Below are 24,603 nucleotides of genomic sequence, written 5' to 3'. Positions count from 1 at the left end.
CCATACTTTATCATAAATACAAGGCTGATCCAGTTTTAGAGACAGAGTCCCACAAACTACATGATGATCAATCTATTATTACAGATAGAACAAACGATAATAACCATCCGGATATAATACTATGGGATAAACAAGCAAAAACAGCTTACTTAATAGATAGAGACATCCCAAACACAGATAACACACAGAAATCAATAAGTGAAAAACAGCAGAAATATGCTTAATTAAAAGAGGATACTGGAAGAGCAATGGAACATGAACAAGGTACAGTATAGTTTTACCTTATTTTAGGTAAGGTATAGTTTTACCTTATTTTTGCCTTATTCTTCTTATGCACTGTGTAATGATATAAGCAGTATGCAAGACAAGATTTCACTGTATCTTGGTACATGTGGCAAAAATAAACCAATGCCCCAAACCCCATTCTCCTGCATTCTCCCAATAACCTTTGGCACCCTTACTAGTAAAAGAGCTATTATCCTCCAATTTAAATATATCCAATGACTTGGCCTCTGCAGCTGTTTCTGGCAATGAATTCCACAGATTCACAACCTTCTGGCTTAAGAAATTCCTCCTCATCTCTTTTCTAAATGCATGTCTCTCTATTGTGAGGCTCTGCCTTCTGGTTCTAGACTCCCTACCACAGGAAACATCTCCAGATCCACTCTATCTAGGGCTTTCAATATTCGATAGATTTCCATGGGATACCTTTCCTCATTTTTCTAAACTTCAGCAAGTACAAGCCCAGGGCTATCAAATGCTCCTCATAAGTTAATCCTTTTATTCCCTTAATCAATATCTTCATGTTAAAATTAATGCCATATTCTCTCTGTATCTCGAGAGGCAAGGACTAATTGTCTTATTGTTGCTCTTGGAATCTCGTTCACAGAGTAGCTGATCATTGCTCAGAAGAGTGCGATATCCCAATCTGACTCCTCTGATGTCTCAGAGCCTTCCACTGAGGACAGTTGCTTTATGAACTTACATGCTGAGCGATTGCACAAGTCTTGTCAGTTTATAGCACCATACAATTTTGAAACAGGTATAAGGCATTCCATCCCTTTGAGCATACTCTGCCATTCAATATGACTGAACATTCCTTGTCCATTTTCCTGCCCTTTTCCCATAATTGTTAATCCCTCACTGAATAGACTGTTGGTTTCAGCCTCAAACAATCATGAGGACTGCCGGAGAGCATTGTGTGGTGCGCACTTTCATAACTCACAGCCCTTTGAGAGAGGGAATTCTTCCTAATTTCAGTCTTAAATTGTTTCCCTCATGTTGTAGGGAAAGAACAGTGAGAGCTAGTAACTAATAAATAGCGATGTGGATTGTGCTAGTGTGGTATTAAGGAACCACACACAAAGCCAAGAAGTAGAGACATGGAACGCAGCAGCAATGATGTCCAAGGTTAAGGATTTTCATTAATTATGTTATAGCATGCACCCATGTTTGTAATAGAAAATAGGATTTACTGTTAGACCTATGGACAATAATTTTACTCTATAATCAGGACCTAGCCCTTTACTTAATTAAGTCTTCCTGTAGCCACCATTCAGTTAAGAACATGTAGTTTTACTGACAATCTCATCAACTGAGAATGTGAAAAGCTCTACTAAATTCATGGCCAGGTAGATCAGCTTTGGCTGGTTTCCTGATGCACAGCAGTTTTTAAATAAATCACTTATTATTTCAAACACTAATTTGTGACCTTTCAGTTTTCTCCTACACCTCTCAATCTGACAGAATGCTTCTCAGGATAAATTCCAACAAGTTCACCTCTGAAAAACACACACCAAATGCTGGAGGAACTCAGCAGGCCAGACAGCATCTATGGAAAAGAGTACAGTCGACGTTTCAGGCCGAGACCCTTCAGTAGAACCTAATTGAAAATTGAAGAGGTGGTTAATGATTAAAACTGTCCAAGATCATTAGAGCATTAAAGCTATTAGTGCAAAAGTTCTTTTTTTTTTAGTTTGCACCATACACTTAAGAGTTTTTTATCTTTTGTTATCAAGAAAGAGCTTTGACCAGCAGCCAATCCGGATGTCAGGAGTTTTGAGAGGAGGGGACTTCAATCAGGACCACTGCCTGAGTAGAAAAGTAGGTCACTACAATAAAAAAGAGCTTTGACCAGTGACCAATTGGTGTTTGGGATTGATTAGCAAAAGCAAATTAAAGGAAGGCAGGGACAGGCTCAGCGGCCATCATCGCAGTGGCCGTCATCTTGAGTGGACAGTCAGAGTGGTAATCTCGAGTCTTTAGCTCTTCTAGGCTTCAGTCGGAGAAACCAAAAAGGAAAGAAAAGCTCACTTTTTTTCTTCCCTTCTTTATATCTACTCAACTAGGATAGTAGAGCTGGCAGGCAAAAACGAGAAAGTGAAATTCTCCTCTTCTGAGTGTGAGAAGGCAGGGAGACCTTCAGTGTCCCCGATGACTGCAACTGTGAGAAGTGCATCCAGCTGCAGCTTCTAACAATTCACGTTAGGGAGCTGGAGCTGGAACAGGATAAACTCTGGATTATTCGAGAGGCTGGAGGGGATGGTAGACAGGATATATAGAGAAGTAGTTACTCCTAAGTTGCAGGGCACATGAAACTGGGCAACAGGAAGGGAAAAGGGTTTAAGGAGCCAGTTCAGACAGCCCCTGTGCCTCCCCTCAAAAACAGGTATATCACTTTGGATACTGTCTGCAGGGGACGTGGGGGATGTCCTAACAGAGGAAAGCACAGTGGTTGGGCCTCTGGTACTGAGTCTGCCTCTGTGACTGTGAAGGGGAGAAGAAGAGGCATGCAGTGGTGATAGGGGATTTGTTAGCTTGGAGAACGGACAGAAGGTTCTGTGTCGCTTACCGGGTGCTAGGGTCCAGGAGATCTCTGATCGAGTCCTGAACATTCTTAAATGGGAGGGTGAACAGCCAGAAGTCATGGTCCATGTAGTTACCAATGTCGTGGGCAGGAAGAGTGACAAGGTTCTGCATAGGGAGTTCACGGAGTGAGGTGCTAAGATAAAGGGCAAGTCCTCCAGTGTTGTGATCTCAGGAATGCTTCCCATACCACGTGCTAGTGAGGCCAGAACTAGGAAGATTATACAGTTTAATACCTGGCTAAGGAGTTGGTTGAGGATGGAGGGCGTAAGATTTTTGGGTCTTCAAGCTCTCTTCCAGGGAAGGTGGGATCTGTATAGAAGGGTCAGTTTGCACCTGATCTGGAGAGGGATCTAATATCACAGCAGAAAGGTTTCTTATTGCTGCACAGTGGAGTATAAACTAGAGTTGCAGGGGGATGGGAACCGGAGTGCCTGAACAGTCAGTGGAGAGGTTGTGGAAGCAGATGTTGGTAAGATCTCAGACAAAGTCAGGAATCAAAAGGTTGAGCACGATGAGACCAGTTTCCTAAGCTGCACATACAGTACTTCAATGCAAGAAGTATCGTAGAAAAGGCGAATGATAGTGCTAAAGATGAGGCTTACAAACAGAGGCAATGTGTAGAGAGGAGAGGCTGCTGAGAGGGAAAACTGCAGTCAATAGGATGAGTTATAACGTAAAAGGCAGAAAAATTGAAAAGGGTGTTTACAGGATTGAAGGTGTTATATTTCAATGTGCACAGTACACGGAATAAGGTAGATCAACTTGCAGCAGTTGCAGATTGGCAGGTATGATGTCGTTGGCATCACTGAATCATGGCTGAAAGATTATAGCTGGAGCAACATGCACAACACGCTGGAGGAACTCAGCAGGTCAGGCAGCATCCGTGGAAATGAGCAGTCAATGTTTTGGGCTGAAATCCTTCATCAGAACTGAAGAGGGAGGGGGCAGGGGCCCCATAAAGAAGGTGGGGGGAGGGTGGGAAGGAGAAGGCTGGTAGGTGCCAGGTGAAAAACCAATCAGGGGAAAGATCAAGGGGTGGGGGAGGGGAAGCAGGGAGGGGATAGGCAGGTGAAGAAGGAATGTAAGAGGAAAGCACTATGGGTAGTACAGGAAGGCAGAATCATGAGAGAGGTGATAGGCAGCTGGAAGAGGAGGCAGAGTGAAACTGGGATGGGGGAAGGGAGAGGGAGGGAATTACCGGAAGTTGGAGAATTCAATGTTCATGCCAGGGGGCTGGAGACTACCCAGACGGTATATGAGGTGTTGCTCCTCCAACCTGAGTTTGGCCTCATCATGGCAGTAGAGGAGGCCATGTATGGACATATCCGAATGGGAACATGAAACAGAGTTGAAGTGGGTGGCAACTGGGAGATCCTGTCTGTTGTGGTGGACAGAGCGGAGGTGCTCGATGAAGCGGTTCCCCAATCTACGTCGGGTCTCACCAATGTAGAGGAGGCCGCACCGGGAGCACCGGATGCAATAGATGACCCGAACAGACTCACAAGTGAGGTGTTGCCTCACCTGGAAGGACTGTTTGGGGCCCTGAATGGTGGTAAGAAAGGAGGTGTAGGGACAGGTGTAGCACTTACGCTTGCAGGGATAATTATAGCTGGATACTTAATTCAGCTATTCACATTGTATCGAAAGCACAGGCAGGAAGGCTGAGGGTGTGGCATTGTTTTGTTGGCAAAAAGTGAAATCAAATCATGAGAAAGAAGTGACATAGGGTCAAAAAGTGTTCAATCATTGTGGATAGAGGCAAGGAACTGCAAGGGTAAAAAAAACTCATTGGGAGTTCTAGACAGATCCTCAAATAGTAGTAAGGATGTGGCCTACAAATTACAATGGGAGATAGAAAATTCATTCCAAAAGGGCAATGTTACAATACTCATGGGGGATTTCAATATGCAGGTAGATTGGTTAAATCAAGTTGGTGCTGGATTCCAAGGTGGAAAATTTCTAGAGTGCCTGTGAGATGGCTTTTTAGAGCAGCTTGTGGTTGAACCCACTATGGGATCAGCTAGTCTGGACTGGGTGTTGTACAATGAACGAGAATTGATTAGACACTTCAAGGCATTAAAACCTGTAGGGGAAGTGACCATAATATAATCAAATTCACCCTAAAATTTGAGAAAGAGTAGCTAAAGTCAGATGAATCAGTATTACAATGGAGTAAAGGGAATTACTCTGGGGTTCTGAAAGATGTGGCTGGTAAAATCGTGGAGCCATTAGTAATGATCTTTCAAGAATCACTACGGTAGTTTCTGGAATGGTTCCAGAAGACTGGAATAATGCAAATGTCACTTCACTCTTCAATAAGGGAGGGAGGCAGAAGAAAGGAAACTACTGTATAGACCAGTTAGTCTGATCTCAGTGGTTGCGAAGATTCTGGAGTCAATTATTAAGGATGAGGTCTCAGGGTACTTGGAGGCACATGATAAAGCAAGCTGCAGTCAACATGGTTTCCAAGGGAAAATCTTGCCTGACGTATCTGTGGGAATTTTTTGAAGAAATAAAAAGCCGGATAGAGAAAGGAGAATCAGTTCATGTTGTGTATTTGGACTTGCAGAAGGCCTGTGACAAGGTACCACAAATGAGGCTGCTTAACAAACTAAAAACCCATGGTTTTACTGAAAAGATTCTAGTATGGATAAAGCAGTGGATGATTGGCAGCAGGCAGAGAGTGGGAATAAGGGAAACCTTTTCTGGTTAACTGCCAGTGACTAGTGGTGTTCTACAGGGGTCAATGTCTGTGTTGGGGCTGATTCTTTTTTTCATTATATGTCAATAATCTGGATGATGGTATTGATGGCTTTGCTACAATGCTTGCAGACAATATTAAAATAAGTGGGGGCAGGTAATTTTGAGGAAGTAGAGAGGCTACAGGTGGACTAGGGCAGTTCAGGAGAGTAGGCAAAGAAATGGCAGGTGACATACAGTGTCAGGAAGTGTCTGGTTATACACTTTGGTAGAAGAAATGAAATTGTTGACTATTTTTTAAATGGAGAGAAAGTACAAAAACTGAGTCACAAAGGGACTTGGGAGTCCTTGTGCAGGATTCCCTAAAGGTTAATTTGCAGGTTGAGTCTGTGGAGAGGAAGGCAAGTGCAATGTTAGCATTCATTTCAAGAGGACAAGAATATAAAAGCAAGGATGCAATGATGAGACTTTTTAAAAACACTGATAAGGCCTCACTTGGAGTATTGTGAGCAAGTTTGGGTCCCTTATCTTAGAAAGGATGCTCTGAAACTGAAGCAGGTTCAAAGGAGGTTCATGAAAATGATTCCAGGATTGAATGGCTTGTCATATGAAGATCGTCTGATGGCTCTGGGCCTGTATTCACTAGAATTCAAAAGAATGTGGGTTGACCTCATTGAAACCTATGGAATGGTGAAGAGTCTTGAAGAGTGGATGTGGAGAGGATTTTTTCTATGGTGGGAGAGTCTAAGACCAGAGAACATAGCCTCAGAGTACAGTGGTGTCCTTTTAGAATGGAGATGAGAAGGAATTCCTTTAGCCAGAGAGTGGTGAACCTGCGGAATTCTTTGCCACAGGAAGCTGTGGAGGCCAAGTTTTTATGTATATTTAAGACAGAGGTGATAGGTTCTTGATTGGTCATGGCATGAAGGGATATTTGGAGAATGAAAGAGTTTGGGGCTGAGAGGAAAATTGGATCAGCCATGATGAAATTGTGGGCCAAATGGTCTAATTCTGTTCCTATATCTTATGGTCTATTAATTGCAGCATCTTTGAAGCATTGTTTTGTTTATGACATTGTAAGAAACTTTTAATAATCTGTTTTGTATACATTAATAATTTTTACCCCAGTTGGATGGGATCAGGCCAAACTCAGAAAATAGTTGTAATCAAGAACTACTTACACTTGCAAGTTAGATCATTCACCGAGTCATAAGATTGGCCAAAGGTCAGACAAAGTTCCTCAAATTAGCCCAGCAATGTGGGCTGCCTGATACTGAGCCATGTTTTTGGCTCGAGAGGATGTGAGCTTTCTTTACACTACTCCTGATGTTGGTGGGTGGCATATTGGAGTGCAGTGGCAGTGTGTGAACCAGCATGGATAACTTCACTCACCTCACCACTCTACTAATTCTGCAACCTATGGATTCACTTACAAGTACTCTGCATCTTGTGTTTTCAATATTATTTATCACCTATTTATCGTAATTAATAGTTTTTTTGCATTTGCACAGCTTGTCTTGCAAATTAGTTGTTTGTTTTGTGTGTAACTTTTCATTGATTCTATTATCTTTCATTGTATCTACTGTGAAGCCCGCAATAACATGAATTTCAGGGTATGATATGTTGACGTATATGTAGTTTGATAATAAATTTACTTTGAACTCTTTTCATACCATAAAATCAAAACCATTACAATCAGTTTGTACATAGTACACAAAATCAATAAACTTATATTCCATAAATATCTGCAGGAGATAATGAAGTTTAGTGCTTTATCAAAATCAGTTGATAATCTTTGTGATTATTTTATGATATGAATACTCAACAAAGGATGTGTGAATGGTTAATTGGTATCATGTAAGGCAAGCTTGAAGGACTCATAGATATAGGATATCAGTGTCTCTAGATATCTCTAGATTATCCATGAGATTTAAGTTTAAAAGAAGCAGAAAATTCTGGGAAAAAAATGGAAATCCAGGTAGCATCTATGGAAGGACAAGCACTTAATGTTATAGATCTGGGACCGTGCATCAGAACCAAAGTCTTAGACTTGAAACATTAACTGGTTCTGTTTCTTTGAATGTTTTCTGATCTTTTGATTGCTTCCAGCATTTTCAGATTCCAACATCCAAATTATATTTTTGGTTTTCTTCTGTAATGTTCAGTGGATCCAACATAAATTGATCTGGGTAAAATACAAGTCTAATTCGTAGGCTGCAACAATGCATAGTGTAAAAGCAAAAACACCATCTCAGTCAACCACAGACTGGTTGAAATGGGAAAATTCATGCTGATATAGAAAGTATTGCATCTTAAGATTGAATGGGAGGATATAGTTCCAAGATATCAATTTGCATTTATATAGAGCCTTTAGTGTTGTCTTTTTTTGGGATCAAAAGTTTTGTCAAATTGGGCTTTGCTAAGAGTTTTCAATGCACATTTTGGAATCTATCGACAAAAAAGTCAAACAGACATTTGCTTCCTTCTGAAGGCAATGGAAAATTCTGGCATAATAGTGCCTGTTGGGTGAGTTACAGTCATTTCTGTTTTTGTATAAAATTCAAAATACTTATGTATAAACCAACATACTGAATAATTGGTTCCTTAAGGTTGCTATAGCTGAGGGTGGTAATGGGGACAAGCTCCCACTCCCTATTAAATGCTCTCAATAGCATGCATTTCAAATAGCCTCTGACAACCAAGTCCAGCTCCTGGCCTTCCCATGTAGCTTGGCTACTAAGCCTAGCAGAACCATTTCTTCTGACAGGAGAAGGGGCAAGGTGGGTTACCAGCATCTTAAAACCAGTTGCTTTGGGCAGAAGGGGCTTGTCTGCCATGGTTGGCAGCTCATCTAGGAGAAGGAAAACTCTGATCTTAAACCTCCGCTGCCTAGCGGCTATACCCACTCAAGGGAAAAGCTTTGGGAGTAAACCCAGAGGGAAAAATCCAGAGCTGGGATCCCCAAGGTAGTCCTACGTTGAGTTCAATGCTACCTGGCAACTCCTGCAACACTGCTGGTATAAAACTGTGCCATTCCTTTGGGTTCATCAGATGCATGCATGGGAAGAAGTTTGGTACATGGGCAACAGCTTGCTCTCCATACCATACTGCCCAGGCTTGTGCATCTACTCAGCTAGGATGCAACATTCATGATCAACACTGACTGATGAAGGCTTCACCGAGTAATTCTACAGACACTGTCTGGAGAAATTGGAGAAAGTTGTTCATTCTCTCAATGTTGTGAACCTTGGATACTGGTAGAGCACACTAAGTTCTACTTATAATAACAAATTTCAGGACACATTGGTATTTGTTCCAACTCTGACAACTTGGATCTCATTACAAATGGTGCTTAATATATACCTGCACACTCTATGTTCTCCAACCACACCATATTTACACATTCAAATGCAAAGATATTTTTGTGGCTGAAATTCATGAAACTCCATCCATAGGTTGGTTTCTACATGCTTTTTCATTCTTTCCAGCACAACTCTATTTTTCCAATATTTGTAATAGCCTGAATGAGTTTCCATTACTTTTGTAGCAGAGATTTATTCTCATTCCCTCTCACTCTCCCTCCTTTGAAATTATCAGTAAATTGAACAAACAACAAAAATACTTTCTTAAATAAGAGTTCACAATGCCAAGAGAGCAGTTTTCTTAATGTGATATTTTTCCACAAAAACAACATCTGGTGAGAACCACATCAATCAAATTTGCATCTTTGAATGCTGTCAATCACTTGACACAATCCTTCAAGTGGCAGAGCCCGAACATAGCAATGGTTGTCAACAGCCACTTTTATATTTGACAGTCTAATGGCTCTATGGTTCCTTGTATGAGGATATATTTTCTCATGCTTTCTGCAATGATTTTGAAGCATGACTTAGACTCTTACTTTTCTCTCAACCTTTATCAATTTGATAAAAACCTCAATTAATTCACCTTAGCCTTCAACATTCTAGTTTGATTACAGCTTAGATTGACAGTGCTACATAAAATCTAACCTGGCAGTCCCCTTTGCCTTAGACTCTGCAAGAGTCCACAATCACTTCTAATAAAAATTACAGGGTATGTTTTGAACTTTTATTCTGACATTTAACTCCATTGATTTAACTGAATTTCAGAAAAGACATACAACATACAGACAAAACTATATTTTACATTCAATGCAAACAACCGAGATTGAAAGTTTATCTCTGCCAATTTAATAATCTGGAATGCTGATCAAACTTGTCTATGTGCTATAACTGAGAAATCAGTGGTAGAAATTTTACTACAAACAAAAACATAATTAGTTCAAACTCTTCTCATAACTTCTTCCTAATCAGTTTGATCATTTGCAATACAGAAGCTATTGATATGCTTGACGCATGTACATACCTGGTGTGTTTAGAAGGCGAGATCTTTTACAGTGGTAAGATACCTCTTGTTCACAGTAATCCATGTTGTTAATCATAGCTTGGAGTTGTTCTCTGTTAGCAGTGTAGCTTAAGTGCACAAGCTGAGGTTTGCTTGAACTAGAACCCTGGACTTTGGTTAGCTCTGTGTTGTTGTGCTGAATTACTGTCCACGTCTTGTCTTCTGTCAAAAAGTAAAACCAGATATCAAAAAAATACAGTGCAAAAGAACAATCTCCGTGATCTAATACAACATAATGTATTCAATGCATTATGTCCAAGGCATTTTCTGTCCAAAGTTGTTCACAAAATTCTCTGTGTTTTCAACACAATAATGTAGTTAGACTTTAAAGACTATAAGACCACAAGACACAGGAACAAAATTCAGCCAATTGGCTCATTAAACTACTCCCCCATTTCATCATGGCTGATTTATTATTCCACTCAACCCCATTCTCCTGCCTTCTCCCCATAACCTTTGATGCCCTTACTAATCAAGCATGTATCAGCCTCCATTCTAAATATACCCGATGACTTGGCCTCCACATTTCTGTGGCAATGAATTCCACAAATTTACCACCCGGTTCAAGAAATTCTTCCTTATCTCTGTTCTAAAGTGATATCCTTCTGCTCTGAAGTTATGCCCTCTGCTTCTCAACTCCTCCACTATAAGAAAAGTCACAGTCGTTTAGCATTACTTCTTGAAAAATGCATACTGCTTTTAAGGACAGACAATATATTCACATAATGAAGTAGATAATATTGATACTATACCGAGAAAGATCCTGAAGAAGCAGACAGTGACGTTTGATTTATACTGGCAAAAAAAATAAAGTAAACACAAATTCTGGACGTGGCATTATTGCATTAATTTATCTCCTTTATTCAAATTAAATACTGTACATCAGTCAATCACCATTTTAATTTGAAAGATATTTTCCATTTTCAGTATTACAATACTGAAGTAGATGTATCAGAATAATCAGAATCAGGTTTAATGTCACTGGCATATGTCATGAAATTTGATGTTTTCCAGCAACAGTACATTGCAATACATAAGAATAAAAATGCTATAAATTATATATATAATATTTATATATGAATTACATTAAATAAGTAGACCAAAATCAGAGAGGAAAATAGTGAGATAGTGCTTATGGATTCATTGTTCATTCAGAGATCTGATGGCAGAGGGAAGAAACTGTTCCCAAAACATTGAGCGTATGTCTTTAGGCTCCTGGGCCTCCTTCTCGATGGTAACAATAAGAAGTGGGGATGTCCTGGATGATGGAGGCTCTGAATGGTGAATGCTGCCTTTTTTAGGCATCGCTGTTTGAAAATATCCTCAATACTGGGGCGGGCATGAGCGAGCTGGCTCAGTTGCAATTTTCTGCAGTTTTTTACAATCCTGTGCAGTGGCCCCTCCATATCTGATGGCAATGTAACTAGTTAGAGTGCTCTCCATAGTACATTTCATAGTACACTGGGTGTGCTACATTAACATTTTGGGCCCAGGAGCGATCTTCAGAGATGTTGACAAATAGGAACTTGAAACTGCTCACCTTTTCCACTGCTAATCTCTCAATAAGGACTGGAGTGTGTTATCTTGACTTTCCCTTCCTGAAGTCCACAACCAATTCCTTGGTCTTACTGACATCGAGCGTATGGTTGTTGTTGTGACACTACTCAACTATCTGATATAGCTATCTCATTCACCCCTGTATACCTCCTCATTACCATGTGAAATTCTGCAAACAATAGCTGTATTGTCAGTAAATTTATAGATGGTATTTGAACTGTGACAAGCCACACAGTCATGTGAAAAGAGAGAATAGAGCAGTGGGCTCAGCACACGTCCTTGCGGTGTGTCAGTGTTGATCATCAGCGAGGAGGAGATGTTATTTCCAATTACCAGATTGAGCTGATTAGAATTGAGGGCATGCTGTTGTTGAACATTGAGCTGTAGTCAATTAACAGCGGCCTTATGTCGGTAGTACTATTGCCCAGGTAGTCCAATGCCAAGTGGAAAGCCAGTGAGATTGCAGCTACTGTAAACATTGTGGCAAAAGGGAAATTGCAGCAGGTCCAGGAGTTAGGCAGGAGTTGATTCTAGCCTCTCAAAGCACTTCATCACAGTAGGAGTTCCACTAGGTGATAGTTGTTGAGGCAGCTCACGATGCTCTCTTTGGGTATCGGAATGTTGCCATTTTGAAGTAGATGGGAACCTCCGACTGCATAAGTGAGAGATTGAAGATGACCTTGAATAGTTCCACCAGTCGGTGGCACAGGTTTGTAGAGCCCTACCAGGTACACCATCAGGGCCTGACGTCTTACAAGGGTTCACCCTCTTGAAAGATGTTCTGATGTCAGCTTCTGAGACAGAGATCACAGGGTCACCAGACAATGAAGGGATTTGTATAGGTTTAGTTTTATTCCCTCTTTGAAAACATGTAAAAAGCATTGAGCTCATCTGAGAGTGAAGCATCAAAGCCACGTTGACTGAAGATGTACACTCAGCGTACACTTTTATTAGGTACCTCCTATACCTAATAAAGTGGCCAGTGAATGTATGTTCATTGTTTTTTGCTGCCGAAGCTTATCCACTTCAAGGTTCAATGTATTGTCCATTAATGGATGTTCATCTGAACACCACTGTTGTAATGCACGGTTACTTGGAGTGATGTCACCTTTCTGTCAGCTTGAACCGGTTTAGCCATTCTCCTTTGACCGCTCTTATTGACAAGGCTTTTTTGCCCATGGAGCTGTCACTCACTGGGTAATGTTTTGTCTTGTTTTTCACATCATCCGCTGTCAACTCTGTTGCTCTTGAAAATCCCAGGAGATCAGCTGCCTCTGAGATACTCATACCACACCGTTTGGCACCAACAATAATTCTACGGTCAAAGCCAACAAATTCACATTTCTTCCCCATTATGATATTTGGTCTGAACAACAACTGAACGTCTTGACAGTGTCTGCATGTGTTGATTAACTGAGTTACTGCCACATGATTGGCAGATTAGCTTATTGGCTAATAAGCAGGTGTACAAGTGTAGCTAATAAAGTGGCCACTGAGTGTAAGACTAACTGAACTTGTAAGTAAGCAATAATATTTTGTTCATCATTGAATGTATTTTGATTTGGAAATTAATTGTTGTTTCTTTTTTTAAAAATGCAACTTCTACCCCAGGGCACCACTAAATCAGATCGATTGGAGGAGGAGTTCAGGAGAATGACAGCGACTGCTCTGCTTACATTTTCAGAAACTGCTCTATTTCTATCTTAAATATCTCCTTTTTCTCTCTCAGGGTTCTTTTGAAGACCCTGACCTGGAGTTACCACTGACCGGCTCTTTGTTGGAATGGGACCCGCTCTCGGGGTCTCACGACTGGCTGCTATTCAATATGCCAAGGACGTGGCCTAGAAGACTAGTGCACCTTCAGGATTCCGGGATTTTGTGGCTGTGGAGATGAGTGAACTCGAGATCAGTGCTGCTGCAGGAAATTGGAGTGTCGTGGGAGACAGATGATCAAAAGCAGCAGGCTGGCTGCTGGCTGTGTGACCAGAGACCCGAGTTTGTTGGGCACAGAGCTCGGAAGGAGCAACGCACCAGACTTTTAACACCATAAATCAGTGAGATGCTTGTTTTGTTTCCCCTCTCGTTGTGAAGCGGGAAGCGGGGACACTACTTTTCCCTTATTACGGAAAGAGAGAGCATGTGGTATTTCAAATACTGGGTGAACGAATAGTCTTTGGGGTACTGCAAGCCTGTGTCTTTATCGATGCTTTGCTGCACGCTTGAGTGCTCAATGGGGGGCGCTGATGCTTTTTTGCTGGTGGGGGGGTCGTTGCTTTGCTGCCGCTTATGTGTGGGTGGAGCTGGGGGGAAGGCTTTGGGATTCTAACATTTAACTATCATTTATTCTTTGGGGCACTCCTCTGTTTTTGTGGATGTTTGCAAAGAAAAGGAATTTCAGTATGCATATTGTATACATTTCTCTGACATTAAAAGTACCTTTGAAAGCTGTGATGGAAGATGTCTTTCACCACAACCTTCCTACGGTAATTATGGATGGACAATAAATGCAATGTCACATTTCAAAAACTGAATAATTGGAAAGAGCTGAAGAAATGGAGGTTAATGGAATTATTTTTCTCTTTAGAGATACAACACAGTAACAGATCCTTCTGGCTCAATGAGCCCACTCCATCCAATTACACCCATTTGAGCAATTATCCTATTAACTGGTATGTCTTTGGAATGTAGGAGGAAACTGGAGCACCCAGAGGAATCCCAGGTGGTCATGGTCATAGACACTCCTTACAGACAGCAAGTAATTGAAACTCTGTTACTGGTACTCTGATAGTGTTATGTTAACCACTGTGCTTTCATAGAGCCTTAGTTTTTCTTTAAGCCCTCCGTTTTCTCCAGTGCAGATTTCTCTCAAGTGATTGCTTGTTTTAACAGTTGGACAAATGAATAAATCCAGAATGGTAACATAGTTGTTGTTTTACTGATCTACTATCCAATGACCTGGACAACTAATTTAGAGATATAAATCACTTCAGCACTGACAGATAGATGTCTTACTGCTATTAAATTCCTTCAATGGCTGGCCAATCCAAACCTTTACCCTTTGCCTGTTAAGCAAGAAGCTGTAATGGAGTTTAAGTGCGGTGACCATTGAATCATTCAAGTAAGACTGACAGTAAATGGATAGTTTATATCTTTCAATAAGCTTCATTAGTACAATGTTCTGCTTTTAGATGCTTCATCTATCTCAGAGAACGTTTGCTTTGTTAGTTTGGCATAGAGAAATGCCTGAAGACAAAGGGTCCTTAAGATGCTGGAGATTGTCATGAAATAGTACACAATTATAACTGGAGATTTCACTGACTGTTATCAGAAGATGGATAAAATTACAAATGTAATGAGTTATACTACTATGTGGGAAAATAGAATGCATTAAATATAAGGGTTGTTGGTTAATCTGCTCTTTATTTAGAATTATGTGATGTGAACAATCATGTCAAAGGAGCTGGTTATCTGCTGGTAATGAAGAAATGTGAGCAAGTTGAACTCTGCTTCTGAAATTTATTTCCGATAATCTCAAATAAGTCCATTTAGCCCTTAGACTCTATGCTAGCTTCCATTAAAGCAATCCAATAAGTCCAATTTCCTGTTCATGTAAATTAGTCTTTGTTTCTTTTATTTATTTAATTATAGATACAGTGCAAAATAGGCCTTTCTGGCCCAATGAGCTACACCACCTAACAACCCACCTATTTAGCCCTAGCATTATTACAGAACAACTTACAAAGACAAATGAACTAACTAACAGGCATATGGGAGGAAACCAGAGCACCTGGAGGAAGCCCACACAGTTCCCAGGAAGGCGTAAAAACTCCTTCTAGAGGATGCTGGAAATGAACTGAAATCTGTTGCCCTGAGCTGTAATAGCTTTGTTCTAACCATGATGATACCACGGCTTCAACACTACTCAGCTCTATTCTGGAAATACTAACTGATTCTGTTTCCATCATTCTTACAACTTGTGAACTGAAAATCCTAATTAAACCTTAACTTATTCTTTTTTCCTTTTTGAACTATTATTACTCATTTAGCCAGTGTGGACCTTCCTATGATTGGACCAGGTCGTCTTCAACTCCTCTATCTAGAGTATTTAAAAGGTCTTTATTATGTCTGCTTCCAAAAGCAAATAACAAGCGTGAAACAATCAGTGGAACTTTATTACAGGCAGTAATTCTCAGCTAAATAGAGGTGTATATAAAAAGTCAAAATTAGGTCTTCAGTTTTCCTTCATCCAGAAAGCAGTGTGAGTGCAGAACAAGCTGCCAGTGGTGGGTACAGTTTCAATTGCAACACTTAGCGGAAGTTCAGATAAGTACATGAATCCGAATTACATGGAGGGATATGGTGCTACCAGGTTTACTAATGTATACCCAAATAGATGAAATCCCTTATCTCCAGAACCGCTCTTCTAAATCTTTGTTGCAAAGTCCTTGAGATTTCCACAACTCTCCTGAAGAGTAGTGACCAGAATTGGTCACAATAATTCAGTGCTGTACAGACTCAACGTAATTTCCTTTCTTTTGCACTCTATGCCACTCTTTATGTAACCTAGGCTTCCTTCTGCTTTACTAAATAATTTCTCAATATGTCCTTCCATTTGAAACAACTCCTGATGAAGGGACTTTTCCTGAAGCATCAACTGCTTATTTCCCTCCATAGATGCTGATTGACCTGCAGAGTTCTCTCAGCACGTTGTGTATCTTACTCAAGATTTCCAGCATATTCAGAATCTCGTATGTCCTGCCACTTCTTCTGCACATGTACATCCCGGTCCCTCTCTTCCTATACAGCCTTTAAAATGTGTCATTTAGTTTATCTTTATTCTTTCTGCCAAATTGCATAATTTCACACTACATTGTATTAAATTTTGTCTGCTGTTTTCAGTTCATCCATCCATGTCTCCTTGCAATCTATTAGAATCTTCTTCTCTATTTACCTCATGTCTTCTGAAAAATTATAATGGATGAATTTAATGGCAAATAATTCAAGAAAAAATTACCAGCAAGAGCTCAGTGTTTCCTTCTGATAGTGTGAACCTGCTGTTCAGAAACAGAATCCAAATCAGTTTTAATATCGTTGGCATATGTCATGAAATTTGATATTCTGTGGCAGCAGTACATTGCAATACACAATAATGCAATAAACTATAAATTCCTATATGATATATATATGATTAAATTAAGTAAGTTGTGCAAAAAGAGAGCAAAGGAAAAGAAAGAAAAATATAGAAAAAAATATTGAGGTAATGATCATGGGTTCATTGTCCATTCAGAAATCTGATAGTGGAGGAGAAGAAGCTGTTCCTGAAATGTTGAGTGTGTGCCTTCAAGCTCCTGTAGCACCTCCATTGAGAAGAGGACATGACTTAAGAATGGGGTCCTTAATGATAGGTGTCGCTCTTTTGAGTCAAAGGTTTCAAAGGTACCTTTAATGTCAGAGAAACGTATACAATATACATCCTGAAATGCTTTTGCTTTGCAACCATCCACAAAAATAGAGGAGTGCTCCAAAGAATGAATGACAGTTAAATGTTAGAACACCAAAGCCCCCCTCCCCGCATGAGCACCTGTAAGCAACAATCCCCTCTCCCCCACCAGCAAAAAGCATCAGTGCCCCTCACCAAGCACTCAAGCATGTAGCAAAGCATTAATAAAAACTCAGACTTGCAGTACCCCAAAGACTATTTGTTCACCTGGTAATTCAACATACAACAGGCTCTCTCTCTCTCCCTAATAAGAGAAAAAGAGGAGTCTCTGTTTCACAGCAAGAGGGGAGACATAACAAACAACTTGCTGATTTACGATGTTAAAAGTCTGTTGCGTCACTTTTTCCAAGATCTGTGCCCAAACACCTCGGATCTCTGGGCACACAGCCAGCTCGCTGCTTTCGATCATCTGTCTCCCATGACACACCGATTCCCTGCTTAGGCACCGACCATGAGTCCGCCCGCTTCCAGAGCCAGAACAATCCTGGAACTCTGAAGGTGAGCTAATCTTCTAGGCCGTGTCCTTGTTATCTCGAATAATGGGCATTTATGAGACCCCAAGTGCAGGTCTCATTCCCTCAAAGAACCGATGTCAGCATGTAACTCTAGGTCAGGGACTTCAAAAGAACACTGAAAGGGAAAAATAGAAACATTAAAGACAGAAATAGAGCTGTTTCTGAAGATGCAAACAAAGGAGTTGTCATTAGGTGCCATTAGCTCCTTAGCTCCACTCGCAATTTTGAAGGTGTCCTTGGTGCTGTTATCACCTTTTGAAGGTGTCCTTGGTGCTGTCATCACCTTTTGAAAGTGTCCTTGGTGCTGTCATCACCTTTTGAAGGTGTCCTTGGTGCTGTCATCACCTTTTGAAAGTGTCCTTGGTGCTGTCATCACCTTTTGAAGGTGTCCTTAGTGCTGTCATCACCTTTTGAAGGTGTCCTTGGTGCTGTCATCACCTTTTGAAAGTGTCCTTAGTGCTGTCATCACCTTTTGAAAGTGTCCTTGGTGCTGTTATCACCTTTTGAAGGTGTCCTTAGTGCTGTCATCACCTTTTGAAGGTGTCCTTGGTGCTGGAGAGGCCAGCACCCATGGTGGGGCTGGCTGAGTTTGAGTCTTACTGCAACTTCTTCCAATCCTGTACAGTGGCCTCTCCATACCATATGGGAATGGCATGAGTTAGAATTCACTCCATAGTACACCTGCAGAAATTGGCAAGAGTCTTTGATGATATACTAAGTCTCTCAAACTTCTAACAAATATAGCCACTATTGTTCCTTCTTTATAATTGCATCAATATCTTGGGCTCAGGGTAGTTCTTCTGAGATACTGACACCCAGGAACTTGAAACTTTTCACCCATTCCCTGCTGATCCCTTGATGAGAACTGGTGTATGCCTTCCCACAACTTTCTCTTCCAGAAGTCCCCAATCATTTCCTTAGATTTAGTGATGTTGAGTGCAAGGCTGTGCATATCCCTGAGGTATGCCAGTGTTGATTATCAGTGAGGAGGAGATACTATTCTGATCTTCACTGACTGTGGTCTCCTGGTGAAGAAGTCAAGGATCCAGTTGCAGAGGAAGGTACAGACGCCCAGGTTTTGGAGCTTTTTGACTAAACTGTTCTTGCACAGTCTGACCCACATGCTATTTATTATTCATCCAGTGTAATTTCTCTCAAATTAGTGAGACACCCAGTTGTACCTATCCCCTTGAAATGTTTCAGCAGTTGAAGAATACAGTCCACTGCAAATTTCAGCCAAGATAATAAACATCATCCTCACCAGAATTCTCATGGGAAGGCACGGTATGGTAGGAGTTAGTCTGACACTATTACAGCTCAGGGTGTTAAAGTATGGAGTTTAATTCTGGCACCATTTGTAAGGAGTTTGTACGTTCTCTCTGTGACTGTGTGGGTTTTCTCCAGGTGCTCCAGTTTCCTCTCACAGTCCAAAGAAGTACTGGTTAATAGGTTAATTAGTCATTGGAAATTATCCTGTGAGAAGGATAGGGTTAAATAGGTGAGTGGCTGGAGGTGTGGCTCATTGGGTCCGAGGAGCCTGTTCCGTGTTGGATCTCCAAATAAATAAATAAAATAAAAATGTCTGTATCCTGAGGATGACTAAAAGTTCTGGTTAATCCAGTGCAGAAGATGTATCAATTTTAATGATTTCTATATAAAATAACTCAGAATCTTCACCTTGAAATAACAATAAAGCATTTTATTTTATTATAAAGGCTTTTTATTTAGTTGTGACACTGGAAGTAGAATATTTAACATTTGATATCTGCTTGTAAGGTCAATTAAGATTTGGATATTTGACCTGACATTAACTGAATCCTCTGAGCAACATCAATTATTTGAATAAGTGTCATCTGCAGGTTGACATTTTAAACAGCTTATTAATTATGTATGTCAGCCATAAACTGAGAACAAGTACTCACATGACTACTTGAGAACATTGGCTTATTCTTCTCTAAAACCTTGTCTTTGCACTCTCCACAACAGACTCATTGACATATTTAAAGCCTCAAGGTTGGGAGTGATTTTCTGCACTTCTAGCTAAACAGTGGGAATGAAGACTCAGTGTCAGTCTCATTTCCAGAAATCTGAGGGTACAAAAATGTGAAAAGCCATGGGTCGGGCAAGCCTGTCTTACACACCTAAATGGTGGGGCCATTCTGAGTAACTCCTTCCTGTAGACAACTAAAGATAATTTATCCCATTTTATTGCTAGAAAAAATAGGAGCAAGAATCCTCTGCATTGATGTACAAAGAAAAAAAAACAATAAGTGCATTTCCCAGTTACACATGAACAGCAGAGTAGTTGGATGGCATACGATTTAAAACAATTATTTGAAAGCTAAAACTCATCACAATATGTGCCAAAGTTAGTAACTTTGAAATATAGTCTACAAATGTTAATAATAGAACATTTTGATTGATGTGTCTGATGCCTTGTCAGAAGACTAATCCATTTATTTTTTAATTGATAGGTGTCTCTGTTAAACTACTAGGTTTTTCAAATATCATATTTTTTGTCAAAGAGTCTTTCTTTTTAAGATGATGGGAATTTGAAATGGTGTAAATTTATTTGCACTTCAGAAATTTACATGGATCTAAGATAGGAAAGATCTAATAATCTGTAAAGCAAAGAAAGAATTCAGTAGGCCAAGTGGTATCTGTAGGGGAAAATGGTTGGTGTTTCAAGTCAAGGCTGAATGTCAGAGCTGAGAGTGGAGGGGGAAGATAGCAAGTATAGAGAAGTGAGAGGGGGAGGAGGAAGAGTAAGAGGCTGATAGGTGGAACCAGGTAAGTGGGACTGGTGGGCAGGTGGGAGTGAGAGGAGTATTGAGAGACAGAGAGAGAGGCTGGTAGTTGATAGATGAAAATGGATAAGAAAGGGAAAGAGTAGGTACAAGGAATGGGCAAGTGAGGGTAAGATACAGGCAGAGGCTGGTAAGTGATACATGGAACTAGTTAAGTGAGAGGTGATGGACAGATTAAATTCCACATCCCCCTCCATCTGCCTTTCTTCTCCTTTTGTTCACCTTTCATTCCCACCCCCACCTGGTACCATCTGCCTATTAACCCTCTCTACCCCACACCCTCACCACTTTACTGGGCTCCACCTATCATCCTTCCCTCTCACTTCCACATAGAAGGGCCACTTGTCCAGCAAGTCCATGCCACCTCTCAAAGTTCATGGTTCAAAATAAATTTATTGCCAAAGTATGTTTTTGTCACTGTCCCCAAGACTCATTTTTTTGCTGGTTCACAGTAGAACAAAGAAATTCAATGGAAAACTACACACGAAGACTGACTAGATAACCAATGTACAGAAGAAGTGATATTGTGCAAATGCTAGCAAATTAAATAAATGTAACGAGTCCATAAGTTGCATTCAGTGATCAATTCAATGTTGTTGTGAAAGAAATTGTCCACGCTGGTTTGTAGCCTAATGGCTGAAGGGCAATAACTGTTCCTGAACCTGGTGGTGTAGGACCTACAGGTCCTGTATCACTTTCCTGATGGTAGCAACGAGAAGAGAGCATAGCCTGGATGGCGAAGGTCCTTAGTGATGGATGTTGCTTTCTTGTGGCAGTGTTCTTTATAGATGTGCTCAATGGTTGGAAGAGATTTTTCTGTGATGTACTGGGCTGTATCCATTACTTTTTGTAAGCTTTTCTATTCCGGGGCATTGATGTTTCCATACCAGGCTGTGATGCAATCAGTCATGATACTTTTCACTATGCATCTATAGAAGTTTGTCAAAGTTTTAGATGACATACCGAATCTGTGCAAACTTCTAGGACAGTAGAGGCACCAAAATGCTTTCTTTGAAAAGACATTCATGTGCTGGTCCCAGGACAGATCCTCTACATGATAAACCCAGGAATTGAAAGTTACTGACCCTCTTGGTCTCCAATTCTCTAATGAACACTGGCTCCTGGAGCTCTGATTTCTTCCTCCTGTAGTCAATATTCAGCTCTTTGATTTTTCTAATGTTGAGTGAGAGGTTGTTGTGGCACCACTCAACCAGATTTTCAGTCTCCCTCTTATATGCTGATTCATCACCACCTTTGATTCAGCCAACAATAGCGATGTCTTCAGAAAACTTAAATTGCTCTCAGAAAAATCCTATCCTTTCCCCTATTTATTTCCCTGGAGCCTGTTGTATCTCATTCATTAACAATAACTTAAGTCAGGGATAGTTTATAGTAGAACTGTACCACACAATACTTTAACCCGATGGCAGACCTTGCACACCATTATGGTGTGTCTAAACCCAGAACTGGATATGGACCTGGCTCATGGACCCAAATCAAGTCTTTTCCATCTGGATCCTTAATCAATGGTGCCAAGGCTCCATCCTATCTCTTCTCAGGAGAATGTGAGTTGTCCAATTTTTTGCAGAAACCCAGATGACTTTGATTAAAATTATGAATTGACCTTGGTAACAGACTAGCAAGCTCTGCATCTGGCATGAATCAGTTGTACCAAAGTACCTGTTATCATGCGGCATAGTTTTATGATTCTAAATAGTCAAAATGCCTTATGGTCATGTGTACCATCTTAGGGCTGAACATTTCAGACTTAACATCAAACTGCAAACATTAAACACTCTAAAATAAAGAAAAGTACCTTGAGGTCTGATTATATATAAAGTTATTTGCTGATTTCCACAGCAGGCATTTTCTTATGTCCCAGCAAAAACAAGATTCAGTGAATGCTTCAACAAGTTTCTTAGTGATCAGAGCCTGTTTTATGCAGAGTTCCTGGGTTTGATCATCCTAAATTGCCCTGAAGTAACTGACAGGTAGTAATTTCATTGTAATTGGTCTTTCAAATCAGGTTCAAAAGCAAAACAGTGTCTTTTAAAAATGCAATTCATCATGGAACAAGAAAAGACTTGTTTCAGTTCCTTAAGGTTGTCATAACCGGTGGTGGTGGGGGGAGGGGGGGCTAGTGGGGATAAGCTCCTACTGCCTATTAAATGCTCCCAATGGCATGTGTCTCAAATAACCTCTGACTTCCAAGCTCCTGGCTTCACATTTTGCTTAGATATTAAGCCCAGCAGAACTATTTCTACTGACAGGAGAAGGGGCAAAGGTAGCTTACTGACACCTTAAAACCAGTTGTTTTGGGCAGGCAGGGCGCAGCGCATTTGACAGCTCCTCTAGGAGAAGGAAAACTCTGATCTCAAACTTCATTTGACTTACAGCTATACCCACTCATGAGGAAGGCTCCAGGAGTAAACCCTGAGGAAAAATCTGGAGTTGGAGTACCGAAGGCAATCCTACGTTAAGTTCAACGCTGACTGACAACTCTTGCGATGCTGCTGGTGCCAAACTTTATCAGCCTCTGCCGTTTCTTTGTACTTATCAACTGTGTGGAGGGGAGGAGGGAGCCTGCTGCATGGGCATCAGCTTGCTCTCGATAACATACTGCTCTGGCTTAAATACTGGTTTGTGTATCAACTGATAGTAATAATGTAGACAGCCAGGAGGCAACATCATGTGACCAACAGGGTGCTCACACTTATTTCAATGATGTCTATCAGAGAATGAAATCTGATATCCTGGTCTATCTGTAGTTGCCTCTTAACTGTCTCCTAAGTCATTGGCAACGATTGATCACAGTAAGTATTGATGCAAGGAACTACGCAAGTGACTACAAATGCTGGAATCTGGAGCAAAATACATTCTGCTGGAGGAACTCAGCAAATTGAGTGGGGGAAAGGAACTGTGAACTGATTGGGTTGAGACTCTACATCTGAAATCATAATGCAGGGTCCCAACTCAACATGTTAACAGTTCATTTCCTCCACAAATTCTCCTGAGCTCTTCCATCAGTTTTCTATTACAATTAATGGTGACATTGCATCAATGTGAAGAAATAGATTTAACTACCAAGTATAACACACTGGAGGGGAATAATTTGATAAAGTGAGATTAGGAAGCATTAACCTTTACTTGTAGTGTTTAGAAAAATCACATCGTCACTTATAAGATTATGAGAGGGGTTGAGATGTTGTAAGACTCTAATGATATAACACCAACCCTATAGTTGACAGAAGGAAAGTAAATGGATGCAGGAAAATATGGATAGGCTGCTCAGTTGGCCAGGAAAATTGAAAATAAAATATGTATCGAAGAAGCATGAAGTTTCAAAGAGTACAAAAAAAAGTATAAAACAAATGGAATGATATTAGGTGGTGCTAATTGCCATTGGGACCTTGGACTGCATGTTTAAAGAATGTTCATAGCAGTAGGACAGGTAAGTAGGATGGTTAAATAACTTTTAACTATCAACTTGCTAAGGAGCTAATGGCGCCTAACAGCGACTCCTTTGCTTGCATCTTCGGAAACAGCTTTATTTCTATCTTTAATATTTCTATTTTTTCCCTTCAGGGTTCTTTTGAAGTCCCTGACCTGAATACATGCTGACTTTGGTTCTTTGCTGGAATGGGACCCACTCTCGGGGTCTCACAAATGCCTATTATTCGAGATAACAAGGATGTAGCCTAAAAGATTAGTTTGCCTTCAGGGTTCTGAGATTCCATAGCTCTGGAGACAGGCAGACTCGTGGTTGGTGCCTCTGCAGGGAATCAGTGTGTCATGTGAGATGGAAGTTTGAAAGCAGCAAGCTGGATGCTGGCTGTATGTCCAGAGACCCGAGTTATTTGAGAGACCCGAGAGCTTGGAAACGGACTTTTAACATCATAAATCAATGAGTTGTTTGTTATGTCTCCCCTCTTGCTGTGAAATGGAAACAGCTCTTTTTCCCTTATTAGGGAGAACGAGAGCTTGTGGTATGTTGAATTACCGGGTGAACAAGTAGTCTTTGGGGTTCTGCAAGTCTGTGTCTTTATTGATGTTTTGCTGCACACAAGTGCCGATGCTTTTTGCTGGTGAGGAAGAGGGGATCATTGCTTGCTGCTGCTTTTGCATGGGACAGAGGAGCTGGGAGGGGGGCTTTGGGGTTTTAACATTTAATTGCCATTCATTCTTTGGGGCACTCCTCTGCTTTCATGGATGGTTGTGAAGAGAAAGCATT

At 40.7% G+C, this 24,603-nt stretch overlaps 1 protein-coding gene across 3 annotated transcripts in view; it reads right to left on the bottom strand.

The window, feature by feature from the left end:
* LOC140714304 (contactin-associated protein-like 5) overlaps nt 1–24,603 on the bottom strand; it is a 1,942,527-nt gene that overhangs the window by 937,045 nt on the left and 980,879 nt on the right. For 2 of the 3 annotated variants that reach the window (XM_073025413.1, XM_073025434.1), the window contains one exon: nt 9,955–10,155. In XM_073025413.1, coding sequence (XP_072881514.1) covers nt 9,955–10,155 — 201 coding nt within the window. The remainder of the gene's footprint in view (nt 1–9,954; nt 10,156–24,603) is intronic. The other variant, XM_073025423.1, reaches the window with a different exon arrangement.

The sequence above is a fragment of the Hemitrygon akajei genome, chromosome 2 (genome assembly GCF_048418815.1).
Source record: "Hemitrygon akajei chromosome 2, sHemAka1.3, whole genome shotgun sequence".
NCBI lineage: Eukaryota > Metazoa > Chordata > Chondrichthyes > Myliobatiformes > Dasyatidae > Hemitrygon > Hemitrygon akajei.
Note: the sequence above shows the minus strand (reverse complement) of the source record. Positions and strands in the feature narration are given on the sequence as shown.